At 39.0% G+C, this 15117-nt stretch overlaps 1 protein-coding gene across 1 annotated transcript in view; it reads right to left on the bottom strand.

Moving 5' to 3' along the window:
• Positions 1-707, bottom strand: part of RAP2A (RAP2A, member of RAS oncogene family) — a 35884-nt gene extending 35177 nt beyond the window's left edge. Inside the window, exon 1 of the mRNA XM_011933939.1 lies at positions 360-707. Coding sequence (XP_011789329.1) covers positions 360-707 — 348 coding nt within the window. The remainder of the gene's footprint in view (positions 1-359) is intronic.
• Positions 708-15117: the final 14410 nt, after the last annotated feature.

Genomic DNA, 15117 nt, shown 5'->3' with positions numbered 1-15117 from the left:
GCGCGGCTCCGAAGCTTTTGCCGGCGCGGAAATAAACAAGCACCGCGACTGCTCAGCAGCGCCGAACTCTGCGCGCCCAGTGAAACCCAGGCCTTACGTACCGAGCATGCGCAGTTCCCGCCCGAGCTGGGAGCAGAGTCAACCCGAGACTCCCGCGTTCAGAATTCGGCGGAGATGCGATGGTAGAGGGGCCAGAGCTACCTCCAAGCTTTACCCTGAGGCGAGGAGTGAAGGGGAGAGATGTCCAAGGCCCAAGAGGGGCCGCGAGGGCCTTTGCCCGATGCCACCCAGTCAGCACTTCTAGAGCTTTGGTTTTATCTTGTATTAGCATGTGTAGCTTTAAGGGGACGGGCACCTACAGGCTTCTGCCTGAAGTTGTGTAAACGCAACAAAACGAAGCTTTCGAGTGTTAGGACATTGACAGGAGGGTGACAGCCCCCTCCGGCAGCGCGCCAGAGGGGCGAGCCAGAGGCCGCCACATACCACGGAAGCTGGGTCCAAGCCCGCTGACGTCTCCAGGTTCCCGCCCACCAATCCTCTGGACCCGCCCACATTTCTTCTAGATCCGCCCCTTTCAGTGCCGAACTGCAGTCGAGCTCTTCCCACGCCCTGTCAGCCACTGGTGAATTGAAAACCTGGAGAGCGGAATGCCAACCGACAGCCGGAAGGCCCAGGGACACCTCATAGCAACAGCCGGCTAGGGGCATCTAGTGGGAAGCTGGGATTCATTCTAGCCAACCACGTCATGTCTCTGCACCCCATGGTACCATTTACGACCAATAAGAGAGCCTTCCCATACCACGTGACTTTCCTCCTTAAACCAATCAGGAAAAAATCTGTCGCTGGATCCGCAAGCACACCTCCCAGTGCCTCGCCAGGCGGGACGGTTCGCGCACGCTGTGCCAACCAATTGTAGGTGAGTTGGCGAGTGACGGGAAGCTTCGACCAAGCCAACCAGAGCTCGCAAGCCCCTTGCCACAGAGGCGGGCGGGATGGAGACAGGGCCCGGCTGCTGGGTTTTGGGAGGGGCAGAGATTGAGGAGCCAGTTGCTGTGCCCTGTTCTGGCAAAAGAACAAGATGGGTTGCAAGCCAGAATGATGAATTCCACTTTTAACGTCGTCTCCGTGGCATTCTGCCTAAATGATGGGCATGGAAATGGTGCTGAGGGATGTGGGCTGAATCGAGGACACAGGGACTTTTGTCTTCAGGGTGAGAAATGTTCCTGTCCTTAAGGAGATATCGTGCAGCAGTTGCATGGGTCTTCCAGGCGTTCCTCCCAGAACATTATTTTTTCTTTCACTATTAAGTTTTAAAACTTAGCGTCCTGTCGCTAGCATTACATCTTAGTTACACACCCTCTCCCACCTATAACGTCAAATTTAGAAGACGTTACATCCTCAAACATTCCTGCATTATTTTTTGCAGTTACTGGTTACTTGGTTTACTTTCTTTAAACTATGTCCTTCTCAAACTAGTCTCATCCGTTCGTTACTGTCGCACATTTCCTGTGAATAATACATTTCTGTAGTTCTATTGTTAAAGCCTGGCATACCTCTCCCCCTTTCCTCTTTCCCACAAGGTCATCATGCAGAGGGGATTTTGGTCTGAGTTAAAAGCCAGATATTCTTTCACCGTCTTTTCTGTCGATAGTCAAACTACTACAAAGACTACTCAAATTTAGTAGTTTCCTATTTCCCTAAGGCTTCGTTATATTAAAATGGATAACTTATATTTGCATTACCTTGCTATATATAATCAACACACACCAAGGTTTCATTTAAAATTATCAAGGACAAATGTCCTCTGAATTTAAAAATGTGTATATAGTAAAATGTAACTCAGCATTTCTTGATTACATATCATTAAAATATGAATGGTACTATCTCAGCCACCAGAATCAGCGGTGAAGGTATTATATTAATAAAAAGGACTAAGAATCAGGACTGTTTTAAGGGAATTGGAACCGAAGAGGGTCTACTATTTCATCCTAGACTAGTAATGTGAAATAGTGAATTAAAATTGAGAGAACTTACATGGATGCTTCATATCTGAGCTACTTTGGCAGGGATGTTTCAAGAGGATGTAGGTAAGTATGATGTTCACCTAGCTTTCCAGAAGTCTCATATTTTGTGTAAAACTGGTATGCTTATTCATGGTTTCTTTAGGTTAGTAGCAGCTATACTTCTTTTCCAAGGAAAGACAGACTGTCTCTTTTAAGATTCTAATTGTGCATCTTGGTGATAAGAAGTTCTTAGGTTTGTTAAATAGAGCCAGGAAGCATGAAGCTTTCTCTCTAGATCGTGACAACCCATCTAGTACTTGCATTACAGAGAAGCTCTAAGTCCATTTACTTTGCAAGGAATAAAGATTCAGTGATTTGTGTTTTTGAGAAGTTTGCATTGGGATTGTGGGTCCAGAAGGTCGCCTTAAGTAACTGTTTTCATGACTCCTAGGTCCCTAGATGTTGAGAAGCTCTGGACTGAAGCTGTCACAAAAATAGTGAGTAGTCTCCTTAGTCACTCCACTTAGCATAATAGAGAGTAGGACAGCTTTGTGACATTTCTCAGGCTATTTCCCCTGACCTCTCATCAATGCTGACGTTTTTGATAAGGAGTATAGAGACTGCAGCCCTTTGGGGGGTTACAGCTCATTTATTTACAGGCCTTATATTGACAGGCCTCAGATTTCATGCTCAGTACCATAAAGGTTGATTTTTAACCACCAAGAGGCAAAAGAAACATGACAGGTCAGAGCATATTTTCTCACTTATTCTGGCTTAAATGATGGTACTTACCTGATTTGTGGCTGTATGTGAAATGTTGGGTGAAAGATCAGCTGCTATAAAAAGGATGTCAGGACGTGTAGAGAGTTTAGAGGACTTGGGGGGGAGATGGATGTCTGTTTTCTAACCCCTTAGTCATGTTCATTCTGATGCCAGCATAAACTCTATTCTGAGATGATTATAGAAATAACTTACATCTTCATTCATTTGTTTGTGGGAAATAAAAAATAAAAATGATATAAAAGAAATGTGAATTATGCCCAAGAGCTGTAAATCTGTAAGACAGTGAAAACTTAGCGCTGTAACTGACACTGCAGGATCCCTTTAGTTTCCGAAGTGCATTGCCAGGAGAATAAAAGGAAAGAAAATCTTCATTTCTCCTCTCTCCACTAAATCTGAAAGGGAGTTATCTCACCTGTAGCCAGATACCTTCAATTATCGCACTTGTGTTACCATGGAAACCCAGGTCCATCCTTTCTTTCTGTGAAAGATGTTGGAAAAGGTGGTATGAAGTGGGAAATCCACTGTATTCTGGGACTTCCTGACACCAGCAAGAAGCAAATATGCAGAGAATTTAATAGAACCAAATTAGTAGAGGATATTTGTAATGCGAGGGGTACTTTTTGACTGTAAAACCTTGATTCCTATTGCTTCTTATTAAAGCCTGCCTGCCTCTGATTAACCATAAAGGGGAAGGGCACGTCAAGTACATTTAGCACCTGTGAAACGCTGCTGGCAATTATAAGGAGAGCAAACAATGGTTTCTTGCCCTCTGAGGCTCCTAATACAGTTGAGAATCTGAAATATATATGTGGAGTGGAAAGGAAGGGGCAAAATAAACTTTGTTCTTCCTTTAAAAATGTGATATGTCTCAGTGTTTTTGAAAAGAAAAGGAATTAGAATGCAGAAATTAATAAGAGTATGGGAACAACTCAATAAAAGAAATGTATGGGTGGACAGAGTAGATGTTTCAAAAGGCCATTTTAATCAGAAAAAAATCTGAAAGAAAATACGTAATGATTAAAATGTAGGCAGAAAAAAGAAAAAGCCTGAAGAATCTTAAGAGCCGGAGGATTCTGTGGAAAACAGAGCTTCAGTGTGGTTCATTTAACAAAGCAGAAGAGCAGGCACAGTGTTGCTTGTGTACCTAGCAGTTTCCCTTTATTTTTGCCAAAGAAGCTGGGATGAATCAGGATCGGACTTTAATAGCGTTGCTTTCCCTCTGCCCACCGTTAGTCCAGAAGTAGGCATGTGACTCAGTTCTTGTCATCGGAATGGGGAGAAGGCTGCTGGGGCTGGAGGGATATTTCTAGGATATTGACAAGAGTGAGGAAATATCCCTGTTTACTGTTGTCACTCTCCTTGCTTCCTGCTTTACACATTGAAATACGAGAATGTGGCCACCATCTTGGGGCTATGATGCATTATGGCATTGTGATGCAATACCGTAGAAAGCCAGCAACTTCAGATGGCCAAGGAGGAGGATGGAAAGAACCTAGGTTCTGCATGACAACATTGGACAGTCAAACTAACATTAGAACTTCCTGTCTTTGGACTTATGGCTAAGTAAACAGCTGGTGTCTTTCGATTTAAGTCTGTGTTGGTAAGGTTTTCTGCATCTTACAGCAAAATACATCCCACCTGTTACAAAAAGTGTGAGCCATTCCAGCCAAAATGGGGTTTAAAAAAATCAGCAAGCATTTGTGAGCACTTTCATGTCACTAATATCCGAATGATATTTCAAAGATACTATAATATTAATTGAGCAATTACTGTGTATATTTTTTAGGCTCTGGGGATACAACAATAAGCAATTATCCAAAAGGGCTTGTATTCTAGCAGGAGAGACAGATAGTAAGCAACCAATTACATGTTTATGTTATAAAATGGTTATCATTAAAACTAATAAGGAAAAATCAGGAATTAGAAAAGGCACATAGTAATTATATAAATAATATTACAAAATGTATAACTAAATAGATGAATGAAATTACAAAAACAAACACTTTCCAAGTAAATGAGAATGAAATGTATAGTTTATAGTGACATTCCCAGAGGTCGAGAGAAACAGTAAATTGGAGTAGGTTAGTCCAGGAGAGTTGTCTGAAGGAAATTAATATTGTGTCAGGTTTTGAAGGAAGTGGATAAAGGACAGGCTAGATGGGGCAGAAGACAACACTCTAGATGTAAGGAACTGGAAGAGCAAAGGAAGAAAACAGGAATGAAGTAAGAGCGAATAAGGGAAATACCAGAATCACTTGATTTTTAAATTCCCTGTAGCAACAGCATTCTAGGGGCATCTCTCAGAGAAAAAGAAAGATGCCAGAAGTCTCAAAGCAAGATTATTTAAAAGTATAAAAATAATATAGGAGAAAAATACAGAAGACAAAGTAGGAGTACAAGAGTGCATTTGAAATTAAGGCGTCATTCAAAATAATGAATAATTTATAATGTGGGCATCAAAAGAGTTGTCATAAGAAGTAATTATGGATTTAAGGGCATCAAGAAGGAGGGATTCAAACTTTCACAAATAGAAATAGAAGGAAACATGAGGAGTGGCAAAAAATGAGGACAGGTAGAAAAACAGTTTTTGCTTGTGGTTATTTTTCCATGGTAGCTGTTATTGACATGCATTATGTAGAAATGAATGGAATTTGATTGAAAAGAAAAATTTCAATAGAACAGTAATACATAAAGATAGTCTTTTTGGTAACTAGTGTAATTTAAAATGTTTTCACTAGAATGCCTTTTTTGTACCTTGCTGTAGGAAAATCTTTTCAACAAAAAAAGCTGTAAGTAATAATAAGTTACAGATTAGCAAAGCATTTTGGAAATAAAAAAAACCCATAGATGTGCCAAATGTAATAGTAGAGCAACAATAATAAATATTTGTAATAAAAATCAGAACTTTTTAGGCATTATGTGGTTTCTGGTCAAACATGGTTGTAGTACTAATTTTTCTAATGCTATATTCTATACAAATATAAGAATTTTTTAAATTAAGCTATGGTAGATATATGAACACATCTTGGTATTATTGGAGGTAGGATTTACCACTCACTTTTTGTGACCCCAAGTGTAACCCTGAACAGACTTCTGTCTTAACGCCAATAGCACGTGATTGCACTGTCTTCTCCAGTGACTGGGGAAAGGGATAGTGCTTTGTTCATTTTTGTTTTACCAGCATTCAGCACATTGCCTAAAAATAATTGTGGGAATTCATAAAATGTTTGTAAATAAATGAACAATTGAGTGGACTATAATGTTGCTTCTAAAAACCCTGGGTTTTGAACACAGAGAAGATGAGAATAAAAGGAAAGGAGTAAGGATTTTCCCTAAATCAAGGTGAGGTTGATAAAAGTGTCCTCCAAAGTTGGTCTTATCTCCAAAGAAACTTGTATCTCAAAAACACTAAGTCTGCAACAGGCAAGGTCAATGGTAGTTTGTAGACCTGGAATTTAGTAGTGCCAGGAAAGATCTGAAAAATCATGTCTTCTATCAACTGACTGTTGTCTGAAATTCTGCACTTAGGATTTGGTCTGTTGATATAAAAGTTATTTTTTTCCAATTAAAATGTAAGTGGGAGATATACAGTTAAATTTCACAGTCTGTGAACTTTGGGGCATGGAACTATGCTTACTTGGATGAAAAAGAAAATGAAGAAAGTAAAATAGAAGAAAATAGTTTAAATTGGGGGATAAGTCATGTCATGAGTATGTGCCCAGAGCGAGTATAAGGAGGCCATGTAAATCCACTTATTTTTGTCATACACTTACTAATTTTTTTCAGTAAGGTTAATCACTCCACATGGCGTAACATGAAAAATAACAGCCTTTACATTTACTAGATTCTTAAACTCATTTCAAGAACTTTTTAATTTTTATGAGATTATAAGAATTTTTTAAACTTTGAAGCTGCATCCCTTCTCTGATTCCCTCCATTTCTCTTCTGCTTCTCACATTATTGTGTTCAGCAGTGGTTTGGAGGCATCTTGGGGAAGACAGAGCAGAGTTATGGTGGAAGGACCATCTAACTCTTCTCAGCAGCCATCCAGTTATCTTGTTGAGGGAAGTTATTCATCCTGCTCTCTAGAATTATCACCTCAAAAATCAGTTTCCTGCTTTTCACAGAACAGTACACCATCTTTTACTATTATCCTAGTTAATGTTTCTCACACAGCCTTACAAAATATTAGTCACTTAATGAATTATTAACCACATTCATTGGGCTGTACTAGTTGAAAAATATGTCTTGTTTAGTTAGTCAAAGCGCTATCTCTGTGCAGTGGCATTGATGGTGAAATTGATCAGAGTCTGCATTTGAATGAGAGAAGCTGAGGGAGACATTTCAGAAATAGTAAGCCTTATTTTCCTTGGTGTACCAAGTAGTCAAGGAAAGTTAAAGTATTTTCTTATACTTTGTCTTGATTACATTCTTTGGGGACTGGTCTCTGGTGTGTATTAGGTTTTTAATAAAGATTTTGGCCATTTTCCATGCAAACTAATGTTTCCAATGAAAAGATACAACAATGCACATTAATTACATAAGAAATATTAATCTGTCAATGTAATTAAATTATGTAAGCAACAATTAGTTTCAAAGCTGGAATGGATTAAGTCAGTTCTATACTACACACTGACAAAGTGAAAGGAACTCAAATGGACAAACTGTGGTGCTGTAAGGTTATGATTCTTAAGATTTTTATATTAAAGTTGCAGAGTTTCAAAGTGCTCAGTGCTGCTCTTTACATTAGGGCTGTAGACTCTCTTAAGCCTGAGGGTTCTATCTGGATATGTGATTGATGGGGTGGAGGCTGGACTGAGGCTTAGTAAGACATTTAACCATGCCTTGTATAATACTCCTTAAATGCTGGCTCTCACAAACACAGAAATAGCGAACATTAACTAGCTCTGTTTCGATATCTGCCATCTACTTGTCAACTTAAAATCATGAAATCTATAAATTTGGAGAGGAGAGCTTTATTTCTTACCAAGAGTTGCAGCCAGCAGAGTGGCCATCCTAACTGGCTGGGAAGTGTAACCTCAGGCAGAGACCAAAAGAAAAAGTTATTCTAGGGAGGATGAGATAGGAATTTATGCTGAATGGATTGGCCAAGTATATTTATTTAACACGTTGTAGGAGGAGCTATAAATATCCATGAAGAGGGGGCATGTGCACGAATAGTAAGCAAACATGGATGTTACGTACATCCCTTGTTCACTTTGGTGTGGAGACTTCACATTTAAATGCATTCCAATTAAGCTCTATATGTCAAAAGGTGAAGCAGGGACGTGAAGGCACTCAGTGCTCAGCCTCTGTAAACCAGACAGAACCAGAAGATGGTCAGTGGTCTCTTATCAGGAGAAAGTTACTGAAATCAGTCTTGTCCAATCAAAGCTGTAGCTGTGGCTTGTGGAACAGAGGGGTCAGTTAGTCAGCATCTGGTGCTCAATGAGCTACGATTGTTTCAATACTGCTTATCTTGAGGCCAGTGCTTGTTTAGCTGCTAGAGAATTAGAAAAACTTGTGGCAATTAGAGCATAGTTTATTCTATAAGGGTAGGGGTATGTGACTTTAGCTTTTTCTGGCATGGCCTTAGGTCTCATTTATTATTTGGTACTTTATTGCCACAAGGAGCCTGTTCCATTAGTCTTATGATCTCTATTTTAACATATCTATTTTGTTTTTTTCTTCCACTTGATTCCAGAAAGGACTAAAGTACATTTCATAAATACATATCAGATAAACTTAAATAAAAATAAGAAAACTTTAAATAAAATTGATCTATATTAATACATTTCCAGTTTTAAGGGTCAAATAGATTGTTTCAAGAAACCTTTATCTATTCAAAATAAGTTTTTTCAGAAACTGTGTTGCACATTGGTGTACATCTCTTTAAATAGATTTCACCGTGGCATTCACACTTTGTCTTGCTCTATATGTCTTTGGGTTGGGGTAGGGGGAGCATTGTTAATGCCCAAATCCTTCCCAAGTCTCATCAGTGAATAATCTAGGGGAAGGAGGGTTGGGAATGTGTATATTGAACAAAATCCTCTAAATGATTCTGACTTGCCTCTGGGTTGAAAATCAATTTAACAATACTATGTGTTTTCTGAAGTAAAGGTCACACTTAGAGGAACTAGTGATCTTGGAAATTTTTACCGAGGATACTAATGAGATGGCCTACCCCAAATCCAGAATTTAACTTAAATTCCACCTCCGCTTGTTTTCCTTAAACTAATCTCTCACCATGTTTTCCAAAAACTTTATACCTTTCTTCTCATGTGTACTGCAATTTGTCTTTCATTATATTTATCTTTGTCATTTCAGCTGGTATATGGACTCATGGATGTCTGGTGGGGAGGAGGGTGGAGAATCTATAAGTTTTTTCATCTTTCTAATCTTTATTATGCTTTAGTCCATAGTATATAGTCAATAAATGTTGAATGAATTAGATTAAATATAAAATATTAAATGTTATGAAAAGTATGCTTAATTTTCAAATTATCAAATTATTTTATTCTCCCTACTAAAGGGAAATCAATGGTGTTTTTCAACTTTGAACTGAAACTCGAAACTATATGAACTCATAACAATGTGAAGTTTTAAACAGTATTATTCTTCAAAAGACAGTAACATAGGCTTAATTCACAGGAACTGCAACTGGGTCTCATCCTTTAAGCAATCATTTTTAATGTTCTAACCAAATCCTTATACTAAAAGACAAACAACTGCTGAATGTGATAAAGTAATGGAAAAATATAGAATAACTCCCATTTTCTTTATCTCATTGTGTGTGAAATCATTCTTAAAAAGAATCACTTCCACTTCTATTTGAATCAAAAATAGCCAATAAGGCGATTCTGACTGGTTTTAAAAAAACCAACAAGAATAAAACAAATCACCAAGGCAAACGAGTTTTAAAAGTTATGAGTCATCAAGGTTAAAAATTATTAGAAAAATATATAAAAACTTACACATGTCCTTGATATAGTTTTGTCTTGTGTCCCTTTAAAATTTCAGTAGCTTTTCTTGTTGCTTAGAAATCAAGGACATCTGATTGGCAGGACTTTGACAAGCTGCTAAGGAAACTATTTATGATGTCTTCAGTCCCCATATTAAAGACCCCCTTTTTCATTCCAGCTGAGGGCTGGTGTAGGCAGGACAGGAAAGCTTACAGATGGTGGGAGGTACAGAATCTTCATAGGGGCTGAGGCAAGAATATCCAGATGACAGCAGACAGGAGAGAGAATAAAAGATGCCAGCCTCCTCATTGTGAGTTTACAGTGGCTGCCTTAGTTGGGGGCTTTTGGCATGGTTCTCATGAATTACACAATCTAATCTACTTCTGTACAGAAGATTTTAGAGGCACAGTTGAGTGTGCTAAAATGGCATTACTACCTACTCAGAACATGATGCCTCTGTGTGCCCATGTGCCCAACTTATTTTCAAATGTATTTGAGAAAAATAGAAAATAGGCATTCTTAGTACTAGAGACATACAATAAAAATGCGCATGACTATCCATTTGTAGGTTTCTTGGGAGTTTTGTCAGGCTCCAGGGGACCCATTTTTATACTACATGAGTTCTCTGGTCATAGATCGTTGATGTGGTCATTGGCACATGGTGCCTAGCTCGTGAGCCAGTAAGATTTGTTTCCTCCTAGGAATTTAGAACTAGAGTCCAGAGGGTGGGGCTGGGCATTTGAACTAGGAAGTAAGGAAAGCCACACTGGGAAAGCCTTTGATAGCCTCTGTGTACAACTCAGCAGAAATGTTAATCTGCAGAGAAATGTCAAAGAATAAAGTCTATTCTTAGAGAAGCAGTGATGGCTCACTTAGTTCCTGAGAGCTTTCCTACTCATGAGGAGATCCAACTGCATTTTCTACCATTGGCATTGAGATCCCCGCCTCCACCCAAACATTACACTAAATTTTCCTTTAAGTTAGTATCAGTGGTTTTCTGGTTTTTTATTACAACCAGAAGGTTCCTGAAAAAGACAAAATTATCCTGTTGGAACATGTTCTCTTATATCTCTGTTAGGAGTACATTGGAAATGAACAGCATTCTATTGTCAGTTTGTCAGTATTAATTATAAATTATGGCCGAATAATTTTTCAGAAGCTAATTGCATATAGCTGATGAGAGTGACTTCTGGAGCTGCTTTATGATAGTGTTAGTTAGAGGGTCCTGCCAGATTCCCTGGAGGAGATAGTTTGTCCTTTCTGTAATGATGGAAATAATGACTCTCATGCAGGTTTAATAATAAGATGCAGTGCAAAAGCTTCAGGCACTAGCCAGGTCATGTGACATGAGGCATGGGATCAGCTTATCTCACAGACCCAGACATAGAACCCCGTGCCAGTCCCACAACAAGTGGACAATCCAGGAGGATTTGAGTATTTCCTGCAGCTATTCAACACATACAGAAAGAGGTGGTTTGCTTCAACTTAACTATTTATTGTTGTTCTTATGCAGCAACAATTCTCCAGTTGTCATCTGGAGAAACGGCAAAGTAATATGAAATCATCTAGTTCCTCTTTAAGATAGTACTTGGGATCCTGTGAATGCAGGGGTTTGCTTATTGTCCTACCTGCAGGGAGGGGCATTCAGGGCTTCTGGATCATAACTTCGGTTACATTTTAAAACTTGATGTAATATCTAAAATAGCTGTATTTATATTTTAAATTAACTTGAAAATGAAACTACCAGACCATATAATTTACCTGTTGAATTTGGACATTTTTGAGAATAAAAAGGGATGCTATTAATAACAAAATGAAAACAGGCCTTATAAAACCATCAGGTCTCATGAGACTTACTCACTACCACAAGAACAGTATGGGGAAATCACCCCCATGATTCAATTATCTCCCACTGGGTCCCTCCCACAACATGAGGGAATTATGGGAACTGTAATTCGAGATGAGATTTGGGTGGGGACATAGCCAAATCATATCACAATGTTAAGTTGCTCTTAATCATTTTATTGATGAAGTACAACAGGTTGATTAGTAATACAGGAGTTTTACCTGACCCTTACTTACTGTTTTATAAATGTTGTTTTGGAGAAAGCCACTCCTATGATTTGTTTATAAGAAGTCTAGCATGGAGTGTCGGTGATCACATTTAGAGAATTATAACTGTGATATTAATGAGGACTGACAATGTGGATGATGATGATCCAATTCATGTGCATCAGAAAAAAATCACAACTTGATTTTTTTACCTGCTTTGTTTCAATTAATCCTAATTTTTAGAAAACAGATAAATGCATGACCCAGACAAGGGTTTTGCTTAGGAAAGATTTGGAATTTTCTCATGCCAAGAGATCCTTTCCTAAGGCCTTTTCCAATTGAATCCAAAGTTTGCCATCCAGTTCTTCCAGAGGAGAAGAATCTAGATTTAGTAGATTATTGTTATTATTATTATTATTTTGCCAACTTCTACTCTCTCCTTCATGTATTTTATAGCTCCTTAAAGTTTCTGGCTATAGCCCAGCCCTCCAGCTCCCTGACTGAGATGGGACCTATTGGAAGCATGTGGGTGTTAAAATCCCAACTTGCTTCCATTCCTCTGAACTTAAATTGGGGTCCTCTGGCCCTGTGGATAGCCTTAACTTCATTACCTCATTTCCACTCCAGGTTTGAATTTCTTCTCTCTTTCTGTATCTAGTGATTTCCCATTCTATCTTCTAATCCTGACTTTAATGTAATTATATTTGCTATATTTTGCTCAATAATTACAAGTTATTGGAATGGGGCCAAGAGCCCTTTCTCAGCAGTTTAATCTCCAGATGTTGGTATAAATGAAGATTAGACTTCTCCTGGTCTTCATATCTTTCAGAATGCCATGTCTAATTTTTTTCATGAACAGAATTAACAGAGGAAACCAGAGCTAGTATCTAAAATCTCAGAGTCCATCACAATGTTTTGAGTTCATCATATATTGTGACATAGTCCATCACAATGTTTTGGGAAAACAAAATAAAACAATCTCCTACCCTAAAATACTTAGTATCTTTAATTAAAACCACCAACCTTAAACCCTGATGGCAGTGAAACTGCCAATTTTAAACTTCGCGAAGGAGCTGGGGTTGTTTTACTAGGAATAATCACAACAGGTCAGGTAGTATTTGTGGAGGGTTCACTTTTGAGTAGGAGTATGGGGGTCACCACAAGAAGTTCTGTCCACATCAACTCAACCCTTGAGGAACATGGAGCACACATCGGAATGCAGATGTACACTTGCCTTTACAGTGTCCGAGTTCCTATCAGTGAGCCACACTGTTCTCAGTTCCTCAGGGTCCACAGTCTTTTTGCATGTTTTTTGTATGGTACCCTGAACTATGACTGGGTACTTTCACTGTAGCTTTAGTCAAGATGTGATTGGTGTAGACGCATTTACTGACGTGTGTGTAGGGTTTTCCTGGATTTGTTTTCCCTTGCAGTTTTGGATGGCTGGTTCTCTGGGGCTCAGTGACGACACCAGGCAGTCGGAGTAAGGCTATGCTCTGGCAGGGACTGATGAGGCCTGGAGGAGCGGGGATGTGCACAGACTCACAATATCTTTTTTTTTTTTTTTTTTTTTGGCATTTAAAAAGCATCAGATTACATTGTGAATAAATCCATATTGGAAGGTTATTTAAGTCAGTAAGCACCCGTCTGCCAACCACATAAGCTGTACAATAGCCTCTATCAGGCTGCTTAAAGGAAAGTGGGCTGAAGATTGATCCAGGATGCCAGGACTTGCATCCTAAAAGTCAGGCTCTTTCTCTTCTGCCTCCTTTACTACAGCGGGAAAGGAGTAGGGGAAACCAAGGTAAAGAGTTTGACGAACCTCCACTCTCCCCCTCACGTCAGCTCTCAGCACTAAAGAGGCAAGTTAGGAAACACAAGTGTCTATCAACAGACTAAATGGATGAATAGAATGTTCTATATCCATACAGCTGAGTATCAGCCCTGGATAGGAAGGCAATTCTGACACATGATACAACATGGATGAACCTTGAGGACATTGTGCTATGGTGAAATAAACTCATCACAAACAAATACTGTATGATTCCACTTATATAAAATATCTAGAACAGGCAAATTCATAAATATAGAAAGTAGAAGTCACCAGGCACTAGGGGGAGAGGGGAATGGGGAATTGTTGAATGAGTATAAGAATTCTGTTTGAGTTGATAAAAAAGATCAGGAGAGGGATGATGGTGATGGTTGTACAGCATTGTGAATGTACTTAATGCTGCTGAACTTAAAGCCACTTAAAGTGGCTTCTGTGTATAAAACCACAGTTCTTAAAAAGGCAAGTTGAGGGGATTACCACTTCCGGAAAGATGGAGTGGATTCACTTTTCCCTGTTTCTCACTGAGCACAACTAAAACCCCTGTACATGCATGATATGTAGAACAAACAGAAGAGTCTAAAAGGTGGAGAGAAGAAAGCAAAGCCTCCAGGGACCTTGAGACCCAATAAATGACACAGATGTGAGTTTCCTCAGTTTTCTTTTTGCTTCATATAATCTAGACTGGGTGCTGCAGAAGTCTCCTGCTTGGAAACACACCAATAATCACAGGCAAAAAAAAAAAAAAGAAAAAAGAAAAAAGCCCTGAGTAAAGGGCTTGACATTGAAGGTGCTGGTTTCATATTTGATGGGGGAGGGAAGCAGGTGGAGCTGCAATAGGTGACTCAATCTCTAGGCCTAGAGAGTAGCCCCCAGATCGCTGTGGATGCAAACTTGCTGGAAGGATCTCAAAGACACCCATTGAGTCCCCTAAATTTTGCCTTTATTCAGATTATATAAAACTTTTGTTTTACTCTATTTAGGTTAAATAGTACACAAAACGTTGCCTCATTTCCAATCTTCACAAAAAATTTCAAAGAATGGTTTGATACAGTATATAGTATGGGACTCCTTCGTTATTGTAGCTCAATACAGTGTCTGCAGAAACTGAGCCAGCTCAGGTGATTCTACCCCAAGTAAGTATGGTTACTCAGGAGAAATTATACCCAGAACTGACATTATTCCAGCACTTTTAAACAAATACTGAGAATTTCTAAAATTCAAACCTGGTAGAGATTAGCTAACCTTTAATCCTATGAGAAGAACAACATTTAACCCCAAGGAAATCCTCAGTTGCAAGGCTCTTTACAGCTCTGTAAACAGCAGGGTGGAGAATGAGGTGAAGGCTGCATCTGACAAATCACCAAACTCTTGTTTCTGTTCCTTTGTTTTCTCATCTGTAAAATGGAGATAATAATAAAAATTCTTCTAAATGTTAAAAAACATCATGTTAGCTACTCACAGTTCTCATCACAAACTGTAAATCTTG

This window comes from Colobus angolensis, unplaced genomic scaffold, assembly GCF_000951035.1.
Source record: "Colobus angolensis palliatus isolate OR3802 unplaced genomic scaffold, Cang.pa_1.0 Scaffold13, whole genome shotgun sequence".
NCBI lineage: Eukaryota > Metazoa > Chordata > Mammalia > Primates > Cercopithecidae > Colobus > Colobus angolensis.
The sequence above is the reverse complement of the archived record's forward strand: the minus strand, read 5'-3'. Positions and strand labels throughout refer to the sequence as shown.